At 37.2% G+C, this 27,671-nt stretch overlaps 1 protein-coding gene across 3 annotated transcripts; it reads right to left on the bottom strand.

Annotated features, from left to right (window-relative positions):
- Positions 1–68: 68 nt before the first annotated feature.
- LOC149829881 (Thioredoxin superfamily protein) lies at positions 69–18,134 on the bottom strand. Of its 3 annotated transcripts, none has more exons than XM_090016130.1 (5): positions 17,980–18,134; positions 16,562–16,827; positions 16,239–16,382; positions 8,663–8,871; positions 69–530 (listed from the first exon to the last, which is right to left on the bottom strand). In XM_090016130.1, exons 2-5 carry the CDS (start codon positions 16,807–16,809, stop codon positions 370–372), a joined length of 762 nt encoding a protein of 253 aa, XP_089872256.1. In that variant the 5' UTR covers positions 16,810–16,827; positions 17,980–18,134; the 3' UTR covers positions 69–369. The 3 variants fall into 3 exon arrangements, with proteins under 3 accessions (XP_089872256.1, XP_089872257.1, XP_089872258.1); XM_090016131.1 differs by having other exon boundaries at positions 17,985–18,115; XM_090016132.1 differs by lacking the exon at positions 16,239–16,382 and having other exon boundaries at positions 17,980–18,115.
- Positions 18,135–27,671: the final 9,537 nt, after the last annotated feature.

Below are 27,671 nucleotides of genomic sequence, written 5' to 3'. Positions count from 1 at the left end.
TCTGTTTTTTTACCATCCAATTCGACAGCTCAAGGTCAGTGAATACAGGCGAGCACCAACCAAATTATCTAATGTGCATATAATAATGATGATCAAACTGGGACCACATAGGCACTTGTACGCATACCAGCTCCATCCCCCACAGAAAAATAGTTGCATGTTTTTTTTTCTATGACGAGGAACCCTCACCGAAGCCAAAAAAACAGTTACATGTTAAAACACAAGAAAAGCCTGTTTAACAAACACAGGCATGCAGTGCTCACACACACACACACACACACAACGTTAGTTGAATCCACAAGAAAGTGATAACAAGGCCACTCTCACCTAGAACCTTAATTGACATTCAAAACAAGAACATGCTGAGTATCAATCACTAGAATTGTCACTATCATCATCTTCATGCTGTGAAACAATCCGCTCTATGAACCTTTTGCGCACGCCTTCCATAACAGCCTTCCTCGATGAATCACCTCTGTTTTCGCTGTTGCTAAGGACCGGATCCGATTGGCACAAAGTCAATGCAACACCTGGAAAGATGGCAAAAGATGAAAATATTATATTTCTATGAACACTGCTCATAAGCAGTCATGGTAACAAAAGTTCATTTCAACTAACACTTTTGTTCAACTGACACTGTTTTGATCTGTTTCCTTTTTGTTTTTCTAAGTTTTCCTCTTCGGAATAATTAACCATAACTTCATAAGTGATATCACTAACTTGTACTGAAAATATAAACATATTCTTTAGAAACTTTTGTATGGATTTGTTATCCCAATATAAACATGATAAAGCAGTGAGCATCTAAAGAAAAGCTCACAAAGGATACAATTGACTGAAGGAATCCTTAGCTTTCATTAGGACGTCTTTGTTTTATTGATACATGGCATATGTACGCATTTTCTGAATCTATTCATGTATTTTCTTCAGACTGAAAAAGAACACACGGTGTTTGCATGGCTAACAAGTGCTTTCAATGCAACCTCTACTTTGGAGGTGACACATGTATCAACTGCAAGGAAATTGTATTCTGCTCAAAGTTACAGCTTGCATGGCACTTGCAGCCATCATAGAAGTTGTAGGCCAGCATTGCAGAAGGGAGTCCATGTATGCTCGCAAAAAGAAGAAAACTCCCCTTGTATAGTCAACTCTTGAAGATCCTCACAGCAGATCTTTCCATCAAGAGCAACAGACAAATACCAAGAAAGCATTATCAAAGAATATGCAGCCAGGATGGTTAAAAAAAAGGATTTTCACTTTAGTGTCTGCTGTCCATTCCTATGTCACCTGGGTACGGATGCGGATGCGGATGCGGGTACAGAGGGTACAACAGGGTAATTTCAAAAAATGTGGGTACAGGGACACAGCTATATATATATATATATATATATATATATATCACATAAATTTAAAATACGCTGAATATAATATAAATATATATGCTATATCTAAAATATATATTATATACTGAAAATATAATTATAAATTATAAATTGAATACAAACTTGTATGTACGGAGGGTAAAAATGGCGTGTCCAGGTGTCGACGTTTGTCGTCATGGGTACGGGGTGTCATAGTTCCATTCCATTATGAAAGGAGTCACACTTCTATGGTCCATAGTAGTTGTAGACCTTCATACAAACTACACAGAAGGTTGTCAAATATTTCACAATAAAACATGAAGCATGCCCGGCTTTGTAGAATTTATGCCCTGAAAGATTTCCAAATCTTCTAAAGTTAATTTCTACTGTTTGTTTTCCAATTTGGAGATGAAATTAGCATTGTTGAATAACTCATTTTTGTTAAAATGTACCTATTATATATATATATATACATATATATATATATATTCTGTTTATTACATCAATACCCGATAGGGGTATTTTTGTAATTTCACAGTTGTTTTAGAAAACAACAATTTTTTCCTTTTTGATCAAATGTAATTTTTATTATTTATTTTTTTTATTTTTCTTTTTATTATTTTTGAGGACCAAAAGGGGCTCCAACATAGAAGTCGTTGGAGCCCCCAACAGTCACAAATGTGACCGTTGGGGGCTCCCAACGACTCTATGGGAGCCCCCTTTTGGCTCTCCTTTTGAGGCCCTTTGGCCCTCCTTTTTCCTCCTCCTCTTGTATAAATAGGGGTGATCCCCTTGTGTATTTTTATCTTGGAGAGCTCCTCTCTCTTTTCAATAAGAGGCTTTGTATATTGTTGCCTTCTTAAAGGCTTGTGCTTGTATTGTCCCTTCGTGGACTTGTGATATTTTCTCTTTTATTCATTGTTGTATGTGCTTGTATGCACTCTTTATATTTCCGCAATATCTCATTACATGGTATCAAAGCCACTCGATTCTTGAAGGAAAGGTGTGGTTCGTGTATCTCTTATTTTGGTGGACATCTTCTCACTTCTTGGCAACATCATGGAGACAAAGATTGATCTTTCTTTCAAACTCAATGGAAAGAACTATATGATGTGGGCATCGGCAATGGAGAATAATCTCAAAGGGAAGAAGCTTTGGGGTTATGTCATGGGGACCGTTCCGGAACCGAAGCTTATGCTCACAAAAATGGAAGAAGATCAAGAAAAAGCTCTTGAGGGAGATGCTCGTCTCAAGGCCATTGAAAATCATCAAAAGGAAGTAGAAGATTGGGAAAGCAATCACGCAAAAATCCTTACGTGGTTTATGAACAATGTGGAGCTTAAGGTATGTGCTAATATAGCTAAATTTCGTCGAGCCAATGAGGCTTGGTCCTTTATGAGGGGTATGTATACCCAAAAGGATCTTGCAAGAGCATACTTCTTGCAAGAAAAAGTTAGAACCACCAAGCAAGGTAATTCTAGCATTCAAGACTACTATAGTGCCCTTAACCCACTATGGGATGAATTGGCTCTTTTAGAGCCAAAGTGGGTTTCTATGGAAGATGTTGATTTAAGACAAAAACAAATGGAACAAGAGCGATTGTTTCAATTTCTTTTTGGGCTACGCCCCGAATTTGAGCAAGTGAGATCCTCACTTCTCCATAGATCTATTTTTCCTCCTATTGAGGATGCTATTGCCGAAATCACTCAAGAGGAGACAAGGCTTGGCATGAGTAAGCATGTTGATGAAGTCCTTGCCGTATCCAAACCGGGTAACAATGTTAGAACCTATAAGCCTCCTCATTTTGGAAAACAAGGGAACTACAATGGAGGAAGAAAAATGATTGTTTGTCATTATTGCAATGAGCCGGGTCACATTAGACCCGTTTGTCCAAAGCTTATGAGAGCCTTCAAGCCTAAAGTAGCCTCTCTTGAAGAAACCACCTCCAAAGAAGATGAAGGCAAAAACAATGACATTAAAGAAACTCTTGGACAAATATCTATGGCTCTCCAACAAATGCTTAAAGTTTCTTCCTCCACATCGGGTGCGGCCATTGCTTCAACATCATCACCCGGTACGTATTCTTGGATCCTTGATTCCGGAGCTTCTTTTCATATGACCCCTCATGAGAATGCACTTAGTGATGTTTGCATCAATTCAAAGGACTCTTGTGTCTCAACGGCCGATGGAACTTTTTTGAAAATTTCAAGTATTGGCTCTTTTAAAGATTCTCAAAATTTTTGTGTTCCAAAAGTAAGAGTTGTTCCCAAATTAAATTTAAACCTTTTTTCGGTTTCTCAAATTGCCGACCATGGATGTGAAATATCTTTCTCATCTAATGGTTGCTTTGTGCAGGATCTCCGGTCCGGGAAGCGGATTGGGCAAGGCCATAGAAAGGGAGACCTCTATTATATGGACCATCTTGATCTCCCTACAAACTTTTTTTGTTCTTATGTCCAAGAAAAAAATATGGAAACTTGGCATAAAAGACTTGGTCATCCAAGTTATTCCAAAATGTATCTCTTTCCTTTTGGAAACAAATTTTGTAAGGAAAAAGAAATTAATTGCAAAGATTGCATTTTTGGAAAAATGAAGTCTATTCCTTTTCCAACTAGATCTTTTTTCTCATCAAGGCCTTTTGAATTGGTGCATTCGGATGTTTGGGGTCCTTCTCCGGTTATGTCTAAAGGGGGTTATTCATATTATGTTACGTTTGTTGATGACTTTACTCGGTATGTTTGGATTTATTTCCTTAGTCATAAGTCGGAAGTATTTACTTTCTTTAAAGATTTTCATAAAAAGGTTCAAAATCAATTTAAAAGTAACATATCTATTTTAAGATCCGATTCCGGTGGTGAATACTTATCTCACGAATTCCAAAACTATTTAAGCCAAAATGGCATTTGTCATCAAAAGTCATGTCCTAGGACTCCTCAACAAAATGGCCTAGCGGAAAGGAAACATAGGCACATTATAGAAACCGCTAGAACATTGCTTGTGTCTAGAAATATTCCAAAAAAATTTTGGGCGGAAGCCGTTCTTACCTCAACCTATCTAATCAATAGAATGCCCTCTTCTAAGTTAAAAAATGCTTCTCCCTATGAGAAACTCTTTAAGTTTTCACCCGATTTTAATCGACTTCGTATTTTTGGTTGCAAATGTTTTGTCCTACTACATAAAAGGGATAAGTTATCTCCCAAAGCAATTGAATGTGTATTTTTTGGATATGGTGAAAATAAAAAAGGGTATAGATGTTATGATTTTAAGAATGATAAACTATATGTTTCAAAAGATGTAACATTTCTCGAAGAAGAAAACGGTTTTGATAAAATAGAAGAGACAAATGAAATTGATTATGTATTCTTATATGATCTTATTGATGACATACAAGAAGATTCTCTTGAAAACATAGATGACACTCACGAGGTATCCCCTCTTGACATAACACTCTCAAATGATAATAATTCAAATACAAATGTTCATGATAGCAATGCCAATATAAATGTTTACTCAAGAAGAAATCAAGAAAAACCTATTAGTGCCCTCGAAAAATACTCTCAAATTTCCGAATCCATTGAGGAACCACAAGTTAGGCATTCTTCTAGAATATCAATACCCCCAAATAGGTTTGTCTCCTATGACTCTTTAACTCCCAACTATCGGGCATGTTTGATAACTCTACACTCTTATTTTGAACCAACCCACTATAATCAAGCTAAATCTATACCTCATTGGGTTGAAGCAATGCAAGTTGAACTAAATGCTTTAAAAAAGGCCAATACTTGGGAAGTAGTTGATCTACCCTCACACAAAAAACCTATTGGTTGTCGTTGGGTCTTCAAAGTTAAAACTAAAAGCGATGGCTCGTTGGAACGATATAAAGCAAGATTGGTTGCTAAGGGATACTCCCAAGAATATGGTATTGATTACGAAGAAACATTCGCCCCCGTAGCTCGTATGACAAGTGTCAGAACCTTAATAGCTGTCGCATCAACCAAAAAATGGCCTATTTATCAACTTGACGTAAAAAAATGCTTTTTTAAATGGAAGTTTAAGTGAAGAAGTTTATATGGATCCACCACCCGGAATAAATATTAAGCAAGGTCAAACACTTCGGCTTTTAAAGGCATTATATGGTCTTAAACAAGCTCCTAAGGCTTGGTATGATCGTTTTAGTGATATCATGATAAAATTAGGATTTCATTCTTGTTATACTGACACTGCTCTTTTTGTTAAAAATGCAGGTTCTAGTATCGTAATTTTGTTGCTTTATGTTGATGATATGATTATCACTGGAAATGATCAAAGTAGTATTATTAATGTTAAAAATATGTTAAAAGATAATTTTGATATGTCTGATTTAGGTTTTCTCAGATATTTTCTTGGAATTGAGGTTGCATATTCTCCTAGAGGATATATTTTGTCACAGATGAAGCTTGCTGCAGATATATGTTCTAAGTCTGGGATTTCTGATGATAAGAAGGTAGAGACTCCCGAGGTTATTAATGCCAAGTTACGGTTAGAAGATGGGGTTCTTCTGGAAGATCCTACACCGTACCGACAACTCATTGGGTCTCTTACATATTTAACCATCACCAGACCAGATATCACTCATGCGGTTCACTCAGTCAGTCAATTTCAGCATGCTCCTACAACCGTGCATATGAGTGCGGTTCTCCGAATCATTCGCTACATTCGGAATACCATCAATAAAGGGCTATTTCTATCCTCCTCTTCCCCTTTGAATCTTCTTGCTTATACTGATGCAGATTGGGGAGGTAATCCCAATGATCGAGTCTCAACTACTGGTTTTTGTGTCTTTTTAGGGGACTCATTGATTGCCTGGCGATGCAAGAAGCAGCAGAAAGTTTCACTCTCATCCACTGAAGCTGAGTATCGAGCAATGGCAACCACAACAATAGAACTTGTATGGCTTCGCAGTTTGCTTAAAGATATGGGAGTTGATATTACTGAAGCCTCCAAGCTATGTTGCGACAATAAGAGTGCCATCTATATTGCAAGCAATCATACTTTTCATGAACGTACGAAGCATATCGAAATGGATTGCCACTATGTTCGTGACGAATTTTTACGAGGAACTATTGCTCTGCCATATGTCACTTCAGAATATCAGTTGGCAGACTTCTTCACTAAAGCTCTTCCAGCTCCTCGGTTCATGTTTCTTCTCGGCAAACTTTCCGTCCTTCCCCCGTAAAGTTTGAGGGGGGGTGTTAAAATGTACCTATATATATATATATATATATATATATATATATATATATATATATATATATATATATATATATATATATATATATATATATATATATATATTCTGTTTATTACATCAATACCCGATAGGGGTATTTTTGTAATTTCACAGTTGTTTTAGAAAACAACTATTTTTTCCTTTTTGATCAAATGTAATTTTTATTATTTATTTTTTTTATTTTTCTTTTTATTATTTTTGAGGACCAAAAGGGGCTCCAACATAGAAGTCGTTGGAGCCCCCAACGGTCACAAATGTGACCGTTGGGGGCTCCCAACGACTCTATGGGAGCCCCCTTTTGGCTCTCCTTTTGAGGCCCTTTGGCCCTCCTTTTTCCTCCTCCTTCTCTTGTATAAATAGGGGTGATCCCCTTGTGTATTTTTATCTTGGAGAGCTCCTCTCTCTTTTCAATAAGAGGCTTTGTATATTGTTGCCTTCTTAAAGGCTTGTGCTTGTATTGTCCCTTCGTGGACTTGTGATATTTTCTCTTTTATTCATTGTTGTATGTGCTTGTATGCACTCTTTATATTTCCGCAATATCTCATTACAATTTTATCAGTTGGTTGGCCTACATAAGGATTCACTATGAAAACCTGTCTGATATTTAAGCTTCATATTAGAAGCCTCCGACACATTGAACTTCATCCTCTTCAGAGATTATAAATCTTGTTTCATTTTTCACTTCTCATTACTGCAACTCATGACCACCAGTATTTTCTAGTGACTTGTTGGATCATGGCCTAAGTTTACATTTAGGAAGACACAATCATAATAGTCCTGCTTTTAGGCTCACAAAACAACTCCACAGTTTTGTATTTCCCTCTGTGTGGACATGTAATTCAATGCATGAAAACTTGAAGCAGGAATGATGCCAGTGGTTCAAACTAGGAAACCACATCATTTTAAGACTTTCACCTGTCCCCAACATGTCCAGAAATCTGGAGGATAGAAATGTAGGGTCCCTTAAGAATTCATGGCGGCATGGCCAACCAGCTCGTAAATTTTTCTTCAGCCACAATACAACCCCCATGATTCTGAAAATTCTGGGCTTCAAGTATATTCTCTCTCGCTGGTCTTATGGCTCCCAGATGAAACACCCAGTGAAATCCCTACTGTTAAAATGTATAATGTATATATATATATATATATATATATATATATATATATATATATTGTAACTATAGTTTGGGTTTTTTAGTTTCTTTTTTTATTTTTAGTTCAAGTTGATCTAGTCAACACAAGGTTGACTAGTAAAACATAGAGACGTTGGAGCAAGACCAGCCCCAACCGCCCAACGTCTCTATGGAGCTTGCTTATTGTATATAAATAGGGGTGAAACCCCTCTCATTATGTAATGCTTCTTGCATGGGTTTGACAATAATAAAATATTAACTTTATATTTTGTGAGCTTCCTTTGTGTGCCCCTTTGTGGGTTTTGTGAGTGAGCCCATTTTGTGGCTTTTTGTGTGATCACTTTGGTGATTTGGTGGACTTTGTTGTGGCTCTTTTGTGTGTCCACTTTGGTAATTTGGTGGACTTTGTTGGAAGCTCTCATTTTCTTTCACCTACAACTACGCGGAATCTGAAAAATCACATTAACAACCACAAATGCTGCTAAAAATGATGGCAATAAAGCTTTGATTCTAACACACATTCATGTTCCCATAAAAAAGATGCTAATTTGACATTATTTTGTTGATAGAGCAGCGGCATTCCTATATGAAAGTATCAAGATTTAAACACAACATGAATAAAGCATGTGCCGATCCTTTCATCTTCTCAGTAGTGCATCATACAATACAACAGTTATTGATTTTTTCTAGATACAAGTGCACTGTTGGATTCACTTTATGTGCGGCGGAAGCAAAAACCAAATGGAAAAATAAAAAATATTTAAAGACATATATGACCACAACACAGCCGTGCAGTAAAACAGAAGCTAATCAGTCAATCGTGTAAACATCAATTCTGCAAAAACCAATAAAAAAAGGGCTCAGCTAAGTAAATGTTATTGGGAAATCTTGAAAGTTACCTTCTGGTGTGCATTTTTGGGAACCAAAATGATGCAAACCCACATAGGTAGCTTTGACAGCACTATTATTATACACCAAAAGTGTTGGGAGATTTCGATCTGGATAGTTGGGAATGCAGTCGGTTGATATAATTTTCACAAATTTGGTGAAAGGATATCTTTCAGCAAGTTCTTCCAAGCAACGTAAAAGTATCCCACATTCTGGTATCCTGCAAAGATGCATCAAGTCAATCATGATCAAATCCCTTTTTATCCCTTTTCTGAATGGTGAAATATTATTTCAAAACAAAGTGGGGAGAATAACATAAAGCTGCATAATGTAGCATTATATTAAAAAATTATACCAAAAATGATCAATCAGGAACAGCCATGTAATACATCACAATTTTTCCATAATTTTTAAGCTCAAAAATATAATTTTAATTAAATATTTATATTTAATATGACAAAATTGTGGAAAATATTTAAAATATGGACTGATGTCAACATGGGTCTGGACATGGTCCAGGGCTCCCATTGACAAGATCTCTATATGATAAAAAAAATATGTGAATTTATTTGTTTTTAACAATTAAATTCGACCAAAATTCGGGTTAAAATCAGGTTCAATTCAGGAGCGAAATAGATCTAAGACCATAGTTAGATCCGTTTTGGAATGTAGATCTCGTAGGAGATCTGTTTTATCAAATTCGGATATCGGTTTGTTCAAAAAATGCATTTTTCTAAATTGATCGGCCTCTATTTTTGGGTCTTTTTCATTTTGGATCGGACTCAACCCGCTCCGTTGGGCTTATATTAATATGGATCTGGACCCAGTCCAGGATCCATATTGACTAATACCCGATCTGGGTTGAGATCCAATTGGAATTGGATATGGGTTTGGATCATGGGTCCAACCCGAACCCAAAATCCATCCATACTCTTTTTAAAACTAATATGAATTTAAACTTTAAAAACAAAAATATGAATTTAAAGAGAAAGGAGGAGGTAGAGTTCAAACTGGGGTAGAACTCTACACTATTTAATCTTCTAAAAAGGGGTGTCTAAAAAAGAAAAAATAATAATAAAATAAAAGATAATGGTAGAGGTAGAGTTCTACAATGGGTAGAACTCTACCCCTTTTATCTAGAAGGGGGTGTCACCCCCCCTAGAGGCCTCTCAAAATATAAAAAGGAGAAGAGAGCCTCTCTCTCTCTAGAAACCGTTTCGTAGAGAAAGAGAAAAAAAAAGAAAGAATATTGAAAATGTGAGTTGAGGGATAGAAAAGAAAAGAGATAAAGAGAAGAAGAAGAAGAAAGTCTCCTCCTTCCTCTAGATTTATTTATTTTTACGAATCTTCAAATCAAGGTACGAGTTTCTCGCTTTTTCTGATAAAACAAGGGTTTAGGATGTCTTAAATCATGTAGGTTTAAGGGCAAATCATGTTTGAAAATTTCTGTATGCATATTTCATGTATTTTTTATGTTCTTAATGCTTAAATCCATGTTTTCACATCTTTAATCATGTATGTAAATTTTCAGTATTTATGTTGTTCATATTTGTGATGTCTTGATGTTTAAAAACATGCTTTTTCTACATCTTTAACTATGCATGCATTACGGGCTAAATATGTTTGGGTTGTAACAGCAAACATGCTGTCAGCATGTTGTTGTTCACGCTTGAGCAGTGATAGTAACATGTTGCTGATCGTACAAGTGTGGTTCGTACATGTGCACATGTATATGGTTGTTCACACGTGTTGTGACAGCAATATGCTGTCAGCATGTTGCTGATCATACCAGTGTTGTTTATACATGAAATCTCACACGCATTATGGTTGTTCATACATGTGTTGTGACAGCAACATGCTGCCAGCATGTTGCTGGTTATACATGTATCGTCCTTTACCTGTTGCGGTTCGCGAATGCAGCAGTTTGAATATGTGTTGATCACACACACTATTGTGCATTACATGCTACATAAATGTTGTTTTACACCTATTGTTGTGCGCACTAGCACTGTGACAGCAATCATGCTGCAAGCAAGATAATATCCACAGTTCCGCTGCGACAGCAAGCATGTTGTAAGCATGTTGTTGGTCACGCCTTCTTATTCTTCTTCTTCTTCATGCCTTAGGTTGACGCCTTAAGGAGCAGAGGGCTTCGCCTCAAGGTGAGGTGCGCCCTTTCGCAGGTTCCGATCGATGGTGCTAATGCCAGGGAGAACAAGTGTGAAACCCAATAATTAAAATACAAATTGTGTGTTAAACTATAACTGAGAGCTACCTTGAACTTCGGGAACTTTACCCATTTTTTAGTATCCGCGGGCTTATAAGGAAAGTGAAAATTAAATTTGTGTGCATCTAATAGGGACATTCATGCAAAAGCAACTCTGATAAATAACTTAAGTTGTTCATGCACGTGCATTGATTCATGCATCATTTACTATTTAGCATTAGTTTCATGCATTCCTAAATATTTGATTTAGCATGAATTTGTTGAATGCTTGATTAAATTGCTTGAATAGTAAGTTAGTTCTGATAAATTATTGCCTCTGATTTTCTATTAAATTTGTGCATGATTTAATTTATGTTATTTCCTTACTGTTGGATTTTTAGAAGAATTCGTACGATGACTTTGGTTCTTACCCATTTTCTAAAAATGTTTTTCAGGCACGGAGGCTCAGTGATGAGAGGGACTGGCTGGTTGGACTCGAGGTTTTATGACTTGGTGAACTGGGTACTGATGTGCATGGGATGAATAGAGTTGATTTTTGAATTTTGAACTTCCTTGACTTATTTGATTAAATAAATGAAGTTCAATTCATAGTTTTAAATTGACTTTATATTTGGGATGGTTAATGGAATGGGAATATTAAATCTATGATGAGCCCTGATCCTTGGAAGGTTTTCCGCAATTGTTTAAAAAAAAATCCGCATTTTTTTCGAGGGCCAGTTTGGGGTCGTTACATGCCAAAACCTATTTAACACCATTTTAAAAACCATAAATGTTTGTTAACGAAGAACAAATATTTCTCAAATGAAGATGACCCTCAAATCTCAATCACCTTCCGATCAAGAAAGACCAACTATACAAAGATTAATTTCTGTCGATAAATGTTCAAAATAAAAAATGGGGCATTTTCAATTGCGCCAAATCTAACAGTGTTTCTTGGAACCACAAGATTATGATATAAAATATGTTTGGTTGTAGTTCAGATACAAGAACTCAAATGCAACCCTTCAGACATTATGAACTCATTATTTTCTGGGGAGAAAAAAAATTGGAACTCTAACCGTGGTCATTACTGGAATGAAAAACTAGAAGTGGCATGTGGATAGAAGAAACGCAGAATGTGAAAAAAAAAATAAATGCAGCCAAAATTCTTAAGGAATCATCTAGGAAAGTGAAAGAAGCCTGTTGGAACCATCATATGAGGAAGAAAGAAGTATAAATAGCAAATGTATGTCTAGCAAGTATCCACCCAGGAAACAAACTTTAGAGAAGCAAGTAAGCATGCTTCAACTAGCAGCAAATCTATGTAACCGAGATACACCAAAATGGTCGGTGTACCCATGTCGACAGGGGAGCAGGTACCGGACGCAGTGCAGGTACACCGTGGATCGGGTCCCGCACTGCTCCAGGTCAGGTCCAACCCTGACCCAAACCATTTTTTTTGTTTGATGTCGGTGAAAGGCAGGGAGGAAGAAGAAGAAGAAAGAAAGAGGAGAAGGAAGAAGAAAACGAAAGAGAAAGAGGAAGAAGAAAACGAAAGAGGAAGAGGAAGAGGAAGAGGAAGAAGAAGACGAAAGAGGAAGAGGAAGAAGAAAAAGGAAAAAAAACGAGAAGAAGAAAAAGGAAAAAAAAAAGAGGAGAAGAAGGAAGAAGAAGACGAAAGAGGAAAAGGAGAAGGAAGAAGAAGATGAAAGAGGAAGAGGAGGAAGAAAAGGTGGAAGAGGCGAGAGAGAGCATATCGAAACCTTCTTCTTCTTCTTCCAATTTGCTCGAGAGAGAGAGAGAGAGAGAGAGGTGGTAGGGGTGGGTCCTCACTTGGCCGCTCCTTCGTCGTCTTGGTCTTCTCATTCTCCTTCGTGGAGAGAGAGAGAGAGAGAGAGAGAGAGATCGTGGAGAAAGGAGTTACAAAATACCCCTTCCCCTTTTATATTAAAATTTTCATTCCCCTTCCCTTTTTTCAAAAATTACATTTAGACTTTTTTTTAATTTTTAATATAAACTTTAATATGGATCCACATATGATCCAGACCCAAACTCTCTCTCTGTCTCTCCACGAAGGGATAGACATAGGATAGATCATAGAATTAAGTGGTGGGCACTGAAAGGAGCTAAACAAGAAATGTTTGTAGAGCAGGTAGTTAAAGAAGCTGATTGGTGTCTCGAGGAGGATTCAGAATCAATGTGGAATAAGATAGCGGGTGGCATGAGAAAGGTGGCTAAGGAGGTATTGGGTGAGTCGAAAGGCGGTGCACCGCTAGGTAAGGATACATCATGGTGGAACGAGGATGTCAAATTAGCTATTAAGGTTAAAAGAGAGTGTTATAGAAATCTAAGTAAGAGTCGTGATAATGAGAATTTGGAGAAGTATATGATAGCAAAGAAGGAAGCTAAAAAAATAGTTCGAAACGCGAGGGATAAGGTATATAAGGAGGTTTATGACAAGTTGGATACCAAAGAGGGCGAGAAGGATATTTATAGGCTTGCAAAGATGAGAGATAGGAAATCGAGGGATCTGAGTATGGTTAGATGTATCAAAGATGAAACATAAAGGGTTTTATTCAAAGATGAGGAGATTAATGATAGATGAAAAAATTATTTTGATAAGCTATTTAATGAAAATCATGCTCAAGATCTTGGAGACTTCTCCATTCCTTTTCATGAGATAAATCGTGACTTCATGCGCAAGATTCAAAAGAAATAAATTGCAGAGGCTTTGAAGAAAATGAAATCAAGAAGGGCAGTTGGCCCAGATGGTATACCTATTGAGGCTTGAAAATGCTTGGGTGAAAAAAGTTTATAATGGTTGACAAATCTTTTTAACAAGATTTGGCGGACAAATAAGATGCCTAATGAGTGGAGGAAGAGTACTTTAATGCCTCTATATAAGAATAAGGGTGATATACAATATTGCACAAACCATCGTGGTATAAAACTCATGCGTCATACTATGAAACTTTGGGAGAGGGTGATTGAGTATAGGTTGAGGAAGGTTGTCATGATATCGAAGAATCAATTTGGTTTTATGCCTGAAAGATAAACTATGGAAACTATACATCTTCTTAGACAACTTATTGAAAGATATAGAGAGATGAACAAAGATTTGCATATGGTTTTTATTGATTTGGAGAAGGCATACGATAGAGTACCTAGGGATGTTCTCTGGTGGACAATGATAAAGAAAGGTGTTTCTCTCAAGTACATTAGTATAATTAAAGATATGTACGAATGAGTAGTAACCAATGTCCGCACTTGTGATGGGGTGATAACCAATTTTCTTATAACGGTTGGGTTATATCAAGGATTTGCATTAAGCCCTTTCCTATTTGCTATAGTAATGGATGAGCTTACGAGATCAATTCAAGAAAATGTGTTGTGGTGTATGTTGTTTGTTGATGATATTGCTTTGATTGATGAGTCTAGAGCTGGGGTTAATGCTAAGTTAGAATTATGGAGACAGACATTGGAAGCAAGATGTTTTAAGTTGAGTAAGAGTAAGACAGAATATATGGAATGTCGGTTTAGTAAGCAACGAAGTAGTGATGGGAGTGTAATGAAGCTTGGTGAGCAAGAAATACTGGTGGATGATTGTTTCAAATATTTGGGATCTATCATTCAAAAGTATGGAGAAATTGATGGAGATGCAAATCATAGGATAAAGGTTGGGTGGATGAAATGAAAAAGTGCAACTGGAGTGTTGTACGATCATAGAATGCCATTGCGGTTGAAGGGAAAGTTTTATAGGACGACAATTAGGCCCGCTTTACTATATGGTATGGAATGTTGGGCTGCCAAGAGACATCATATTCAAAAAATGAGTGTAGCTGAAATGCGTATGCTTAGATGGATGTGTGGAAATACAATAAAAGATAAGATTCGAAATGAGGAGATACGTAAGAAAGTAGGCGTTGCATCCATTGAAAATAAGATGAGAGAGAATCGTTTACGGTGGTTTGGACATATTCGGCGTAGGCCTAATGATGCTCTAATTAGAAGGATGGAGAAATGGGAGAATATATTAGTTAAAAGAGGTCGGGGTAGGCCTAAGAAGACTTGGATGGAGATGATAGGAAAGGATATGAATGCTTTGAACCTCACAGAGGACATGGCATTGGATAGAAATGATTGGAGGAGAAGGATTCATGTGGAAGACCCAGAATGGTTTTCTTTTTTGGTTCATATCGCCGACCCCAATTGTTTTGGGATGAAGGCGTAGTTGTTGTTGTTGTTGAATAAAATAGGAAAACAACCTGCTCTTGAAGTACTAGAAAACAAGGAAAACTCAAAACACTTTAAAGTATCCACCCAGGAAACAAACTTTAGAGAAGCATGTCAGCATGCTTCCACTAGCTGCAAATTTACATTCATAGGCACTAAAAATGTCACTAGTGAATAAAATAGGAAAAACAACCTGATCTTGAAGTACCAGAAAACAAGGAAAACTCAAAAAACTTGAATGCCATATGCGTGTTAAAAGCCGCAAGTTGGCTGCATCATTAACTGCAAGTAAAAGAAAAAATTCAAAATTTTATGTGATGAGATTAAAAAGTTGCCATTCATACTTAGATGTTGATGATGGTTGTGTTGGTATTCAGTATTCACCACTTAGTTACCAAACCATACTCACCTATATCTTTCAAGGTAACCTTTCACCTAGAGTTTTTCTCGAAGAGATTTTCAATAAGTTGTTTTTCTCGGGGAAAATCTTGGGAGTTTTAAAAATGAAAGATATATAAAAAATAATAAGAAAGATAAGAAAATAATAGGTTTCGTATCATTTTCTTGCAAAAATATAAGGAAATAAGCTTGAAATGTTTTTTAATATATAAGAAACAAAAAAATACAAAAAAGGGCTTAAAATATATAAACATAAGAATTTTTTCAATAATATCACAAAAATATCATGACAATATTGTGATATTTTGATTTCTGGTGGTCTTTTAAAAATATTGTGATATTTTGCAGATATTATCAGCTTACCTTAAATTGCTGATAATATTGTGATATTTTCAAAATATCAGCGATACCAAACCCTGGCTGTGAACCAGTAGAAAAGAATCATCTCTGAGAAAAGCCTATCAAACAAAGATAATAAGTCAACAGTGTAACAAGTTGGAAATTGTACTTTACAATGCAATTCCCTATTTCATGCTACTTTTTCTGGAAAAATGGTCACATCAAAACACCGAAGTATAGAACAATTGCATCAGCAGGATTTTGATGAATTGAAACTACAGAAGAAAAAAAATAGGTGCTGAAGTACAGAATGATTATCCAGACAGCAGAAAAGAACAAGGAATGCTCGAAAGAGAAAACCCATTTTGTATTACTGGCCCAAAAGCAGCATACAAGGAACTCACACTTACCCTTCCTTGTAAAGAAAAACGACAACCCAAACATCTGAAGGTGCCTGCGACACTTCTCGGACGAAATCTGCACCAACAATTGGCATAACAGACCCAAAACGCGAAATCTTAGCAATGGCTCTCAACTCCTCCAACCTTTTCTTCCTAGATCAAAAAAGTTCCCTAGTCATGAAATTTCCACGTACTTGGTTTCCAAGTCCAATTCAAAAATTCTAAATACCATGTTACCCAGCTACAACATAGACATAATGCCAAATCGAGAATACAAATCCAGAAAAAAAGCACTAGATAATGTTTACTTTGCTCAGAGCAAAAGTGCTTACCGATATTCTTCAAGGAAATGGTCATCATCAAGATCTCCATCATCTTCTAAATCTTCCAATTCCTCTTCTGTTTTATTCTCAAGCCAATTTTTATCCTTGGGTTTGGAGTCTTCATCGTCAGAGGGAGCCCATGCAGGTGGCTTGAAAGGAGCAGGCTTAGGGGGTAAATTTCCAAGTTTTCTCTGAATATCATCCCATTCTGTGCTGGTGCCCTCAACGTCCTTATAGACAAAGTGATAGTCTGCCATTTTCAGATAATAGCTAACCTAGGAAAAAAAATAAAGTGCATTAAAGATAAAAAATGACCTATTCACAAAAAAAAATCAGAATTTCATATGAATAATTTTCAGAGATGTTTCAGCTCATATATAACATTAAATGACCTATACTTAATTTTATGTATTTACAGAAAAAACACATCGACCATAGTTTGGCTTATATTCAATTTTATGTACCTATAGAAAAAACCATCGACCATCGTTTGACCTATATTTAATTTCATGTACCTACGGAAAAAACCATCGACCATCCTTTAATTTTTTACCTTTGTCTTCTTCTGATTTGATGCTATTATAGCACTCTCGACTTACATATTTACAAAAAGGAACTCCATAAAAGCAAAGGAACCAGAGAAATTTTTTGAAGAAAAATGGATCTTCAGCGCTCAATCAGTCTTTAGTTCTGAAAAACATATAACATTATATATCCTTTAAAATTCTCAAGGAAAATGTGAAAGAAACAAATCATAGACGACAAAACTTAAAAAAGAAAAAGAAAAAATACGATAATTTAACAAAAAATTTTAATAAAAGAGAATTAAAACGGGAAAAAGTCAAAATCTATCTACATCCAACGGTGCTCGTGGATTTCTGACAGAAATTCTTTGATTCAAAACACAGCAAAAAAAGAAAATGTCCACCAAAGAAATTGGAAGAACAAACTAAGATCGAAAGAACGCTATTTCAAGCACTTACTTCCCAATTCCGCCAGAAATTTCAAGAGAAAAACTAGAATCTGCACAATTGAAATGGATTCCAGGCACTAATTTACCCAATTCCGCTAGTACTTTCTAGAAAAATATTCAAATCTAAGCAATCAAAACGGATTCCACACACTCATTTTCCTGATTCCACTAGAAAACTCATGTTAAAAATCCGAATTTAAGCAATCGAAACAGATTTCATTCACTCATTTCCCCAATTCCACTAGAAAACTTGAAAAAAAACCATATTTAAGCAATAAAAAAGAATTCCACGCACTCATTTTCCTGTTTCTATTTGAAAACTCAAGAAAAAAACCGAATTTAAGCCATTGAAACGGATTCCACGCACTCATTCTCCCGATTCCACAAGAAGACTCCAGAAAAAAAATCCAAATTTAAGCAATCGACGCTCACAAAAAGAAGAAGAAGAATATACCTAACGGAGACGAGGATGCATCAAACGCTAGCCATAATTTCTCATCAGAATCGATCAAACAGGAAACCCTGGAAGACGATTTCTGCCTTCGTCCCAGCCCTCTGGCCAGAAGAAGAAAAGGAAAGGGATCGAGAAAAAAAAATGACGCAAGGATTTTCCGAGAGGAGCCCCTGATTTTGATATATAGGTTGTGCATAGTAGCGGGGTGGAGCATCTGGTTGGTCTGACCCAAACCCAGATTTGTATGAAACAACATTGTGTGAGTGTTTGTTTCATTTGGGACACTTTAAACCATTTCAAACAACATTATTTATCTTCTTGCTATCCATCATCCTTTTTCTGTCTTGTAAGAACGAACAAAAATTGCTTCAAATGATCTGTTGCTTTATTAATCACCACAAATCGTTTGCTTAGCAGGATCTCTTCAAAAATCTACTACTCACTCTAAGTGCAGAGAGAGGAATCTAAACTAGGATGGCCACAAACGCACAAAGAAATCATATACAACAACAACAACTACGCCTTCATCCCAAAACAATTGGGGTCAGCGATATGAACCAAAAAAGAAATTCATTTTGGGTCTTCCACATGAATCATTTTCCTCCAATCATTTCTATCCAACGCCATGTCCTCGGTGAGGTTCAAAGCATTCATATCCTTTCCTATCATCTCCATCCAAGTCTTCCTAGGCCTACCCCGACCTCTTTTAACTAATATATTTTCCCATTTCTCCAACCTTCTAACTGGAGCATCATTAGGCCTTCGCCGAATATGTCCAAACCACCGTAAACGATTCTCTCGCATCTTATTTTCAATGGGTGCAACACCTACCTTCTTACGTATCTCTTCGTTCCGAATCTTATATTTTATTGTATTTCCACACATCCATCTAAGCATCCGCATCTCAGCTACACTCATTTTTTGAATATGATGTCTCTTGGCAGCCCAACATTCCGTACCATATAGTAAAGCGGGTCTAATAGTCGTCCGATAAAACTTTCCCTTCAACCGCAATGGCATTCTACGATCGCACAACACTCCAGTAGCACTTTTCCATTTCATCCACCCAACCTTTATCCTATGATTTACATCTCCATCAATTTCTCCATACTTTTGAATGATGGATCCCAAATATTTGAAATAATCATTCACCGGTATATCTTGCTCACCAAGCTTCACTACACTCCCATCACTACTTCGTTGCTTACTAAACCGACATTCCATATATTCAGTCTTACTCTTACTCAACTTAAAACCTCTAGCTTCCAATGTCTGTCTCCATAATTCTAACTTAGCATTAACCCCAGCTCTAGACTCATCAATCAAAACAATATCATCAGCAAACAACATACACCACGGTACATTTTCTTGAATTGATCTCGTAAGCTCATCCATCACTATCGCAAATAGGAAAGGGCTTAAAGCAGATCCTTGATGTAACCCAACCGTTATCGAAAAATTGGTTGTCACCCCTCCACAAGTGCGGACATTGGTTACTACTCCTTCATACATATCTTTAATTATACTAATGTACTTGAGAGAAACACCTTTCTTCATCATTGTCCACCAGAGAACGTCCCTAGGTACTCTATCGTATGCCTTCTCTAAATCAATAAAAACCATATGCAAATCTTTGTTCCTCTCTCTATATCTTTCAATAAGTTGTCTAAGAAGATGTATAGCTTCCATAGTTGATCTTCCAGGCATAAAACCAAATTGATTCTCCGATATCATGACAACCTTCCTCAACCTAGACTCAATCACCCTCTCCCAAAGTTTCATAGTATGACTCATGAGTTTTATACCACGATAGTTTGTGCAATCTTGTATATCACCCTTATTCTTATATAAAGGCACCAAAGTACTCTTCCTCCACTCATTAGGCATCTTATTTGTTCGCCAAATCAAGTTAAAAAGATTTGTCAACCATTCTAAACCTTTCTCTCCCAAGCATTTCCAAGCCTCGATAGGTATACCATCTGGGCCAACTGCCCTTCTTGATTTCATTTTCTTCAAAGCCTCTGCAATTTCTTTCTTTTGAATCTTGCGCATGAAGTCACGATTTATCTCATGAAAAGGAATGGAGAAGTCTCCAAGATCTTGAGCATGACTATCATTAAATAGCTTATCAAAATAATCTTTCCATCTCTCCTTAATCTCCTCATCTTTGACTAAAACCCTTTGCGTTTCATCTTTGATACATCTAACCATACCCAAATCCTTCGATTTCCTATCTCTCATCTTTGCAAGCCTATAAATATCCTTCTCGCCTTCTTTGGTATCCAACTTGTCATAAACCTCCTTATATACCTTAGCCCTTGCGTTTCGAACAACTTTTTTAGCTTCCTTCTTTGCTATCATATACTTCTCCAAATTCTCATTATCACGACTCTTACTTAGATTTCTATAACACTCTCTTTTAACCTTAATAGCTAATTTGACATCCTCGTTCCACCATGATGTATCCTTACCTAGTGGTGCACCGCCTTTAGACTCACCCAATACCTCCTTAGCTACTTTTCTCATACCACCCGCTATCTTATTCCACATTGATTCTGAATCCTCCTCGAAACACCAATCAACTTCCTTAACTACCTGCTCTACAAACATTCCTTGTTTAGCTCCTTTCAGTGCCCACCACTTAATTCTAGGATCTATCCTATGTCTATCCCTTTTGCGGCATTGTCTAATTCTAAGATCTAAAATTAAGACTCTATGTTGTGTAGCTACACTTTCTCCTGGTATAACCTTACAATCGATGCAACAACCCCTATCTCTCTTTCTAAGTAGGAAAAAATCTATCTGACTCGTATTAACCCCACTTTTAAATGTTACTAGGTGAGACTCCCTCTTCCTAAACCAAGTGTTTGCTAAGATCATATCATAGGACAAACAAAAATCTAAAATCCTTTCTCCACTTTCATTTCTTTCTCCTATACCATATCCTCGATGGATATTCTCAAATCCCTCCCTACTAATGCCTACATGTCCATTAAGGTCACCGCCGATGAAAAGCTTTTCTCCATAAGATGTCTCTTGTACTACTCCATCTAAATCTTCCCAAAATTGATGCTTAATGGAATCATCTAAACCTACTTGAGGTGCATAAACACTAATAATATTAATAATATCCGTACCTAATACTAATTTAATAAGTAAAATTCTATCACCCTTCCTACGGACCTCAACTACATTATCTATAAACTGACGACTCATAACAATCCCTATTCCATTCCTATTCCTATTTATTCCTGTATACCAAATCTTATATCCCCAAGGTTCTATCACTTTAGCTTTCTCACCTACCCATTTGGTCTCTTGAAGACATAAAATATCAATCTTTCTCCTACACATAACATCTACTAACTCTACCAACTTACCAGTTAAAGACCCTATGTTCCAAGTGGCTAACCTAATTTTATGGTCTTGGACTAACTTCTTTACCCCCACCCGTCCAACAAAGTGAGGGAACCCTTGCCTATTTGACACCACACCCGGGCGCCGGTGTGACGCGTCGCTTCTGGGCGACGACCTAGCAACCCTTGCACATTTATCACTGCCTCCGGGCCTAGAGAGTACAGCGCATCGCTCAGTAGGGAACGCCCCAACGAAATTCTCATATTGGTTCATTTTCATAGGATATGACAAAGTTTTTATGCTGGCTGTCACAGGCCTACCGCAACCCTCCTCCTTTATCCGGGCTTGGGACCGGCAGTGTATAACTACACAAAGAAATCATATACTAACAGTAAATAACAACTTAACAAGTATTTAACTAATGAACGAGAACTTCATTAAATGTAAATATTGAAAATATGTAAAGTAAAAGCAATGAAGTTTGTAAATATACAGAAAATGATAACTCGTTGGTCAAGTCTGGTTGAACCTTTTGATAAATAAAGTCCCAAGTATACAATAGCAATCCAATATCTACATTGCAGAAACAATTGAATGGTCAAACTACCTCCATAAAAGTATATAGCTGTATGAAAGGCTAAAACAAATCATGCAAAGAAAAAATTACAATGAAAACCCTGAAATCTTATTAGAAATCAAACATAATAATTGCCAATTGAAAAGAAAAAAAAGCACAAGCAACCCTTAAAATAACAATTAGACATTCATGCAATTTGAAACAATGCAAATCAAAAACCTAAATTCTAACAAAAGTCATAGATCTCTCATCTATGCTAATCGATAAAAAAACAAAATTGCAAATATTTTTAACCAAAATCAAACATTCATTATTCACGGATTGATGACTAACAGTATTTGGAAAAAAACACAGAAAACCCTAAAGCCATAACTAAACACTCATGTCATTTAAAAAAAACAAATGAAAACCCTAAATTCTAACAAACGCCATTCAACTAATTCGAAGAAACAACAACTAAAGGCCCTAAAATTCTAATCGAAATCAAGCATGCATTTATGAAACCATGTTTAATGTTGATTGAAAAAAAATTAAAAATACCTAAAAAGTTTAATTAAATATTCATGTCATTTGAAAAACCAAAATAAAAAATTTAAATCAAAACAAAATTCAAAGATTTAAGGATCAGTAGGTAGGTTTGGTCTCCTCACTGTTTGGATCCGCCTTTGCTTCTCGTTACGAAGCTTGGCCACTTTATAGGCCTCCTCTGGGATCTGTACCGTTCCAACCAAGACTTCTATACGAAGATCCTCCTATAGCCCACCAACATATGACCCGAACATGGTCTCGTCATTCACTAATGGTAGAAGAGTACAAAGGTTCTCAAACTCAACCTAGTACTCCTCCAAGTCACCCCTTATCAAGTTCTTGAGCTCCACGTGGTGATTCACCAAGACTATGGGCTCCAACTGCTCTATAATTTGCTCTATAAATTCTTTCCAAGATAATACCAGTGCAAATGCACCACCCTCGAGATAAACAACTGCCTCAGAGACACATGCTTCAGTCGGCACATTGTGATAGGTAAAGAAGTGCTTGAGTTCAAAGATCCACTCAAGCATGTTCTCTCCTATAAATACAGGTACCTCAAAATGAGGTTTTCTGCCTCGATCATGTGGTGGCTCATCCATAAGAGACTCATTCTGGCACCCAAATCGGCTACCCTGAAAATCGACTCCCTGGTCTGAACCATGCCTATGAGTGTGAAGGTTCTCCATTCGATCGACTAGGGTTGAGACAACCCTCTCGATGCGCTCAAGCCTAGTGTTTATCTTTGCAATCTCATGACGTTGTGGAAAAAGTTTGGCTTATATCTACTAAAAAAGAGCTTGTTTTGCATGATTGCGAGCTTACGAGCTTTTCTCAACCCATGGGGGTTATGGTATATCCATATAGAAACTTCGCTCTGATACTAATTTGTTGCACCATCCTCAAGAACCAAGTTGAATCGGTTCGAAGCTTGGACCTGAAGGGAGCCTTTGGCTAGCAATAGACGGCTACTCTAGTTTGAGCTCGCCGAAAGCGAGAGGATCGTGCATGTGGTTCTTAAACCTCCGTGGCTGGGACAAATGTATCAGAGGTGTCAACCCCTTGTTGGACATGATAAAGGCCTAAGGATAACCGTAATGATGGATTTAGGTGGTTCTGAGAAAAAATCTAAGGAAACATGAAATTCAGGTAGGCTAAAAATGACTTGGAAGTCTAATCGGGAAAGGGTTTCGGTTCAGATCTATTATGGACTGAATCAAGGGTTTTCTAGACACCTACAAACGTGTGTAAGGGTTAGGATAGGTTGTTAAAGGTCATGGTTCACTAAAATAGGTTGTTAGATGGCTAGGATGCTCAAACAGTAAAAATAAGATTTTTGTGTTAATTATTTATATGTGGTTTTGGTTATAAGGCTATGAAAATCAAGATAATGGAACATAAGGTCTGGTTACATGACTAAAATATTAACATCAGAGGTTTATAGGGCTGGTTACATGAGTTAGACTTCAGAGAGGGCAGTACGATAGAATCATGGTTGTAGAGGCTTCTGAATAGCTTCCGGAGGCAGTGTAGCCTTTTTGGATATCTGAAAGAAAGTCATGAAGGGCTTGGTCTCTTTGTGTAGTCTGGATCCACCACACACACATTGTGTCAAGTGAGATCAAAGAGCAAAGAGAAAAAAGAAGAAGATGTCAGAAGAGGAAGGAACTTCCAAGGATAAAGAGAAAGAAAGGAGAGAGATGAAGAGAAGAGAGGATATAAAAAGAGGAGGATGGCTAGACCATTGAGGAAACTTCAATTTACTATTCAATGCTTAATGTATCTTCTCAAGACCTCCTTATATAGGTGGAGCTTGGGTTAAGTCCTAATTACATAAACAAACTCACTAAACTAAGACTCCCACTTAGCTAAGGACTTCTCATAAGAACAAACCAACTAAAAACATCATTCTTAATAATTAACTATATAAATTAATATTAATTAACTTTTAAAACTAGAGAATGTCCCATAGGTCTCTCTAGCATCACAAGACCCATAGGTGGACCCCACTCCTTAAATCTCATGCCTTTTAGGCTTGACACGTGTTTGGTTTCTCCTACTCTTAATTAAGACTTTGGATCTTCGACTTGTCAACCACTAGATTAGTCATGTCAGCTGCAAAGTCATCAACCTGAGACCCACACTTTATTGGTCGACCCCAGAGGGTTCTAGATGTGTTATATGGATTCTGGGCATTGAATCTGAATCTTTTGCTATACTTTAGAACATAACAACGTGATATATTGCTTCGATCATCGAGCATAGCAAACTCCCACTTAAAAGGAGGTTCACACATTTTTTTTCAGATCATGAAGTTTGCATAATCATATTTATGAATATCCTATTAAACCCACAATATATAAACTTTATAAATATCTGACTAAGTTTGCATACATAATACAAAAGTCACATAAAAAATATGCAAACCTTCTGAAGTTTGCATAAAAATATATGCAAAGTTATACTGAACCACTCAACTTTACAAATATTTGACTAAAGTCGCATATATATATATATATATATATATATATATATATATATATATATATATATATATATATATATATATATATATATATATCAACGCATATACCTTCTCACTCCTGAATGATTGAGTATAAAAATTGATTGTCTGCACCCCAAGGCTATTTTCACATAAGTTAGGGTTCTTTGTGCTCTCCAACCAATGGTCCTCAACTTGCTTCTCGTCGGTGACTTTTTTAATAACTATTGCTAGTGATTCATTAGCAATACTTCATCCTCAAGTATTCTATAATCATCGATAATGACTTTTTTTAAGCACATTTTTAATGTTTAAACCAATTATTTTTTTAAATAGTAGTTTGAATCAGTTATTTTTTGCACAATTGGCATGAGTTAGTTACTTTATGGAAGAATTGCATGGTTTTTAAGTTATCTTTGCATGTTTAATTGCCTATTCCATTTGTTTCAACGATTCATATGTCTCTATCCTCTAGTTTGGTTGTTTATATGTTGTGTATCTTGTATGATAAACATGGCATGTTAGGAACAATGTTTGATTTTGGTTATTATTGTGAATATTTTTTTATGTTTCTTTGTGTTTTATTTAATATTTGTTATCAGATTTACCGTTTAGGGTTTACTATTGCACAAGCTTTGAATATGAGTTTTCAGAGTGGTTGTTGTAAGTAGTTATGTTAATTGAATGTATGAAGTGTATATGGATGGTAATTTCTCACATGTAATTTTTACTAGATGAATGATATGTTGTGTGGTTGGTGTAGGTAGTTAATAATGGACTCTGAAATGGTTAGAGTACATTATCATAATACTTATCTTCCTATTTGAAGATCTATAATCGTTTCAAAAAATAGTAGCTATAAATAAATTATGGCTTTGATGTCTTGTAAAACCAAATACGTGGAAGAGTCAATGGTTCTCCAATACAGTTTTTGTAATAACCGGAGAAAAAAAATTAAGTTTGGATTCGGGTCGGATCCAGACCCGGACCCGACCCAGACCCAAATGGAGGCACCGCCTCCCGTGTTTTGAAGACAGCGAGGCAGGGGTTTCAAAGAGAACCTCCGCCCCCTTCTTCCTCTCTTGTTCTCTCTCCCCGATACCTCGCCACTTTACTTCTCCTCTCTCTGTCCTGTGACGGTCGGGCGCCGACGATGGAAGCCGACAGGCACCCTCCGAGCTCCGACGATCGTGCCAACGATAACCCTCGCCGGCGATGCCTCTCTGCTCGACGACCCTCAGACTCGCTGCCGGCCACCTCCTTCTCTCTGCTGCGAAGGCAACGGTGACCCACCGCCTTCCGCTCCGGCGACCCCCAGCTCGTGCGACGGATCCTGCTCGTGCTCCGCGACCCGAGCCGTCCATCGCTTACACTCGCAGATGCCAGCAAGCTTGCAACTCTCAAAGGTAGGGGAAGATTGCACAGAAGACTTAGACAATTGAATTAAGTTCAATTAACTAAAAACGGACCATTAAATAAATAAATATATATATATATATATATATATATATATATTTATACGAGTACGCATTTAACTCAAGGACGCGGTTTCACGATCCTTGTCCTTTACTTTGCCGTTGCGCATCGCGCGAAGGTTTTGCGTTTCACTCCTGTTTACAACATTTACTTTGCCGTTGCGCATCGCGCAAAGGTTCTGTGTTTCACTCCTGCTTACAGTCTTTACTTTGCCGTCGCACATCATGCAAAGGTTCTGCGTTGCACTCCTGCTTACAGTCTTTACTTTGCCGTCGCGCTTTGCGCCAGGCTCTTGCTTTTGCATATGTGTTGTTTCTACCTTGCTATTGCAGATGACGTGCAGATTCTTGCTCTTTGTGTATAACTTAAAATCATCCTCATGGAGGATGCAAGAGGCATTTACTACTCTCCCTCTTGCGACAAGAGTTCAGTCGGGAGCTGGCGATACACCTTCATCTAAGGAGAGGGATACCTCGCAAGGATCCTGGCTCTTCATGTGCGCAGTCCTGTAGAGTCGATTTGAGATTTTAGGGAGCTGCGCAAAAGCATCAAAGACTGCTCCAAATCGAAGCATTTGGAAGGATGCGACTGGCTGGTTATGCTCGCCTTTTTGGCATATCTCGGGTGATCCCGAATTGGGGGTTCGAGCGGACTTCTTAGCGGGTGTTCTGTTGAGAAACCTGTATCCCGTCTATCGAGGCCGGTATCGAGTCATGCGAGACATGTAGATACCCCGATAGCGGATGTGATTCGAGATAATCACATGCATAATGTTGGTACAAGGTACTGCTATTTCAAAAGATAAAGTAAAGTTAATAAACTTTACATCTTTGTGAAACACTCCTGTTGAGGCTTCTATTGAAGAGCTATACCCCCTTCATCCTAGAGTACTTATAGTCGTGCACGACACGTCTAGTACTGCGATGATCAGATGAGATGGTCGTGCGACCTCGAAAAGCGCTAAATGCAAAATGCTGTAATCACATAAATGGTCTCACATTCACCTTCATAGGCAAGATGCTCGAGTGGTTTAAAGACCACAACATAGGATGGGTCGTTAGTTAAGCAACCCCTAACGCACCCATTCGCTTCTAGTTGTTCTGTCAGAGGAGAGGGCAGAGCGATACAAAACTCCAATGGACATGTTGTTAACAACCACCCCACGGGCAATGATCCAGCCTCCTCAGTCATTGGAGTTAAGAGGAAATGGGCTACACAAGTTAGCTCAACACTTCTGCAGAAGTTGGATGC

The sequence above is a fragment of the Nuphar pumila genome, chromosome 8 (assembly GCF_984573655.1).
Source record: "Nuphar pumila chromosome 8, dmNupPumi1.hap1.1, whole genome shotgun sequence".
Classification (NCBI taxonomy): Eukaryota; Viridiplantae; Streptophyta; class Magnoliopsida; order Nymphaeales; family Nymphaeaceae; genus Nuphar; species Nuphar pumila.
Note: the sequence above shows the minus strand (reverse complement) of the source record. Positions and strands in the feature narration are given on the sequence as shown.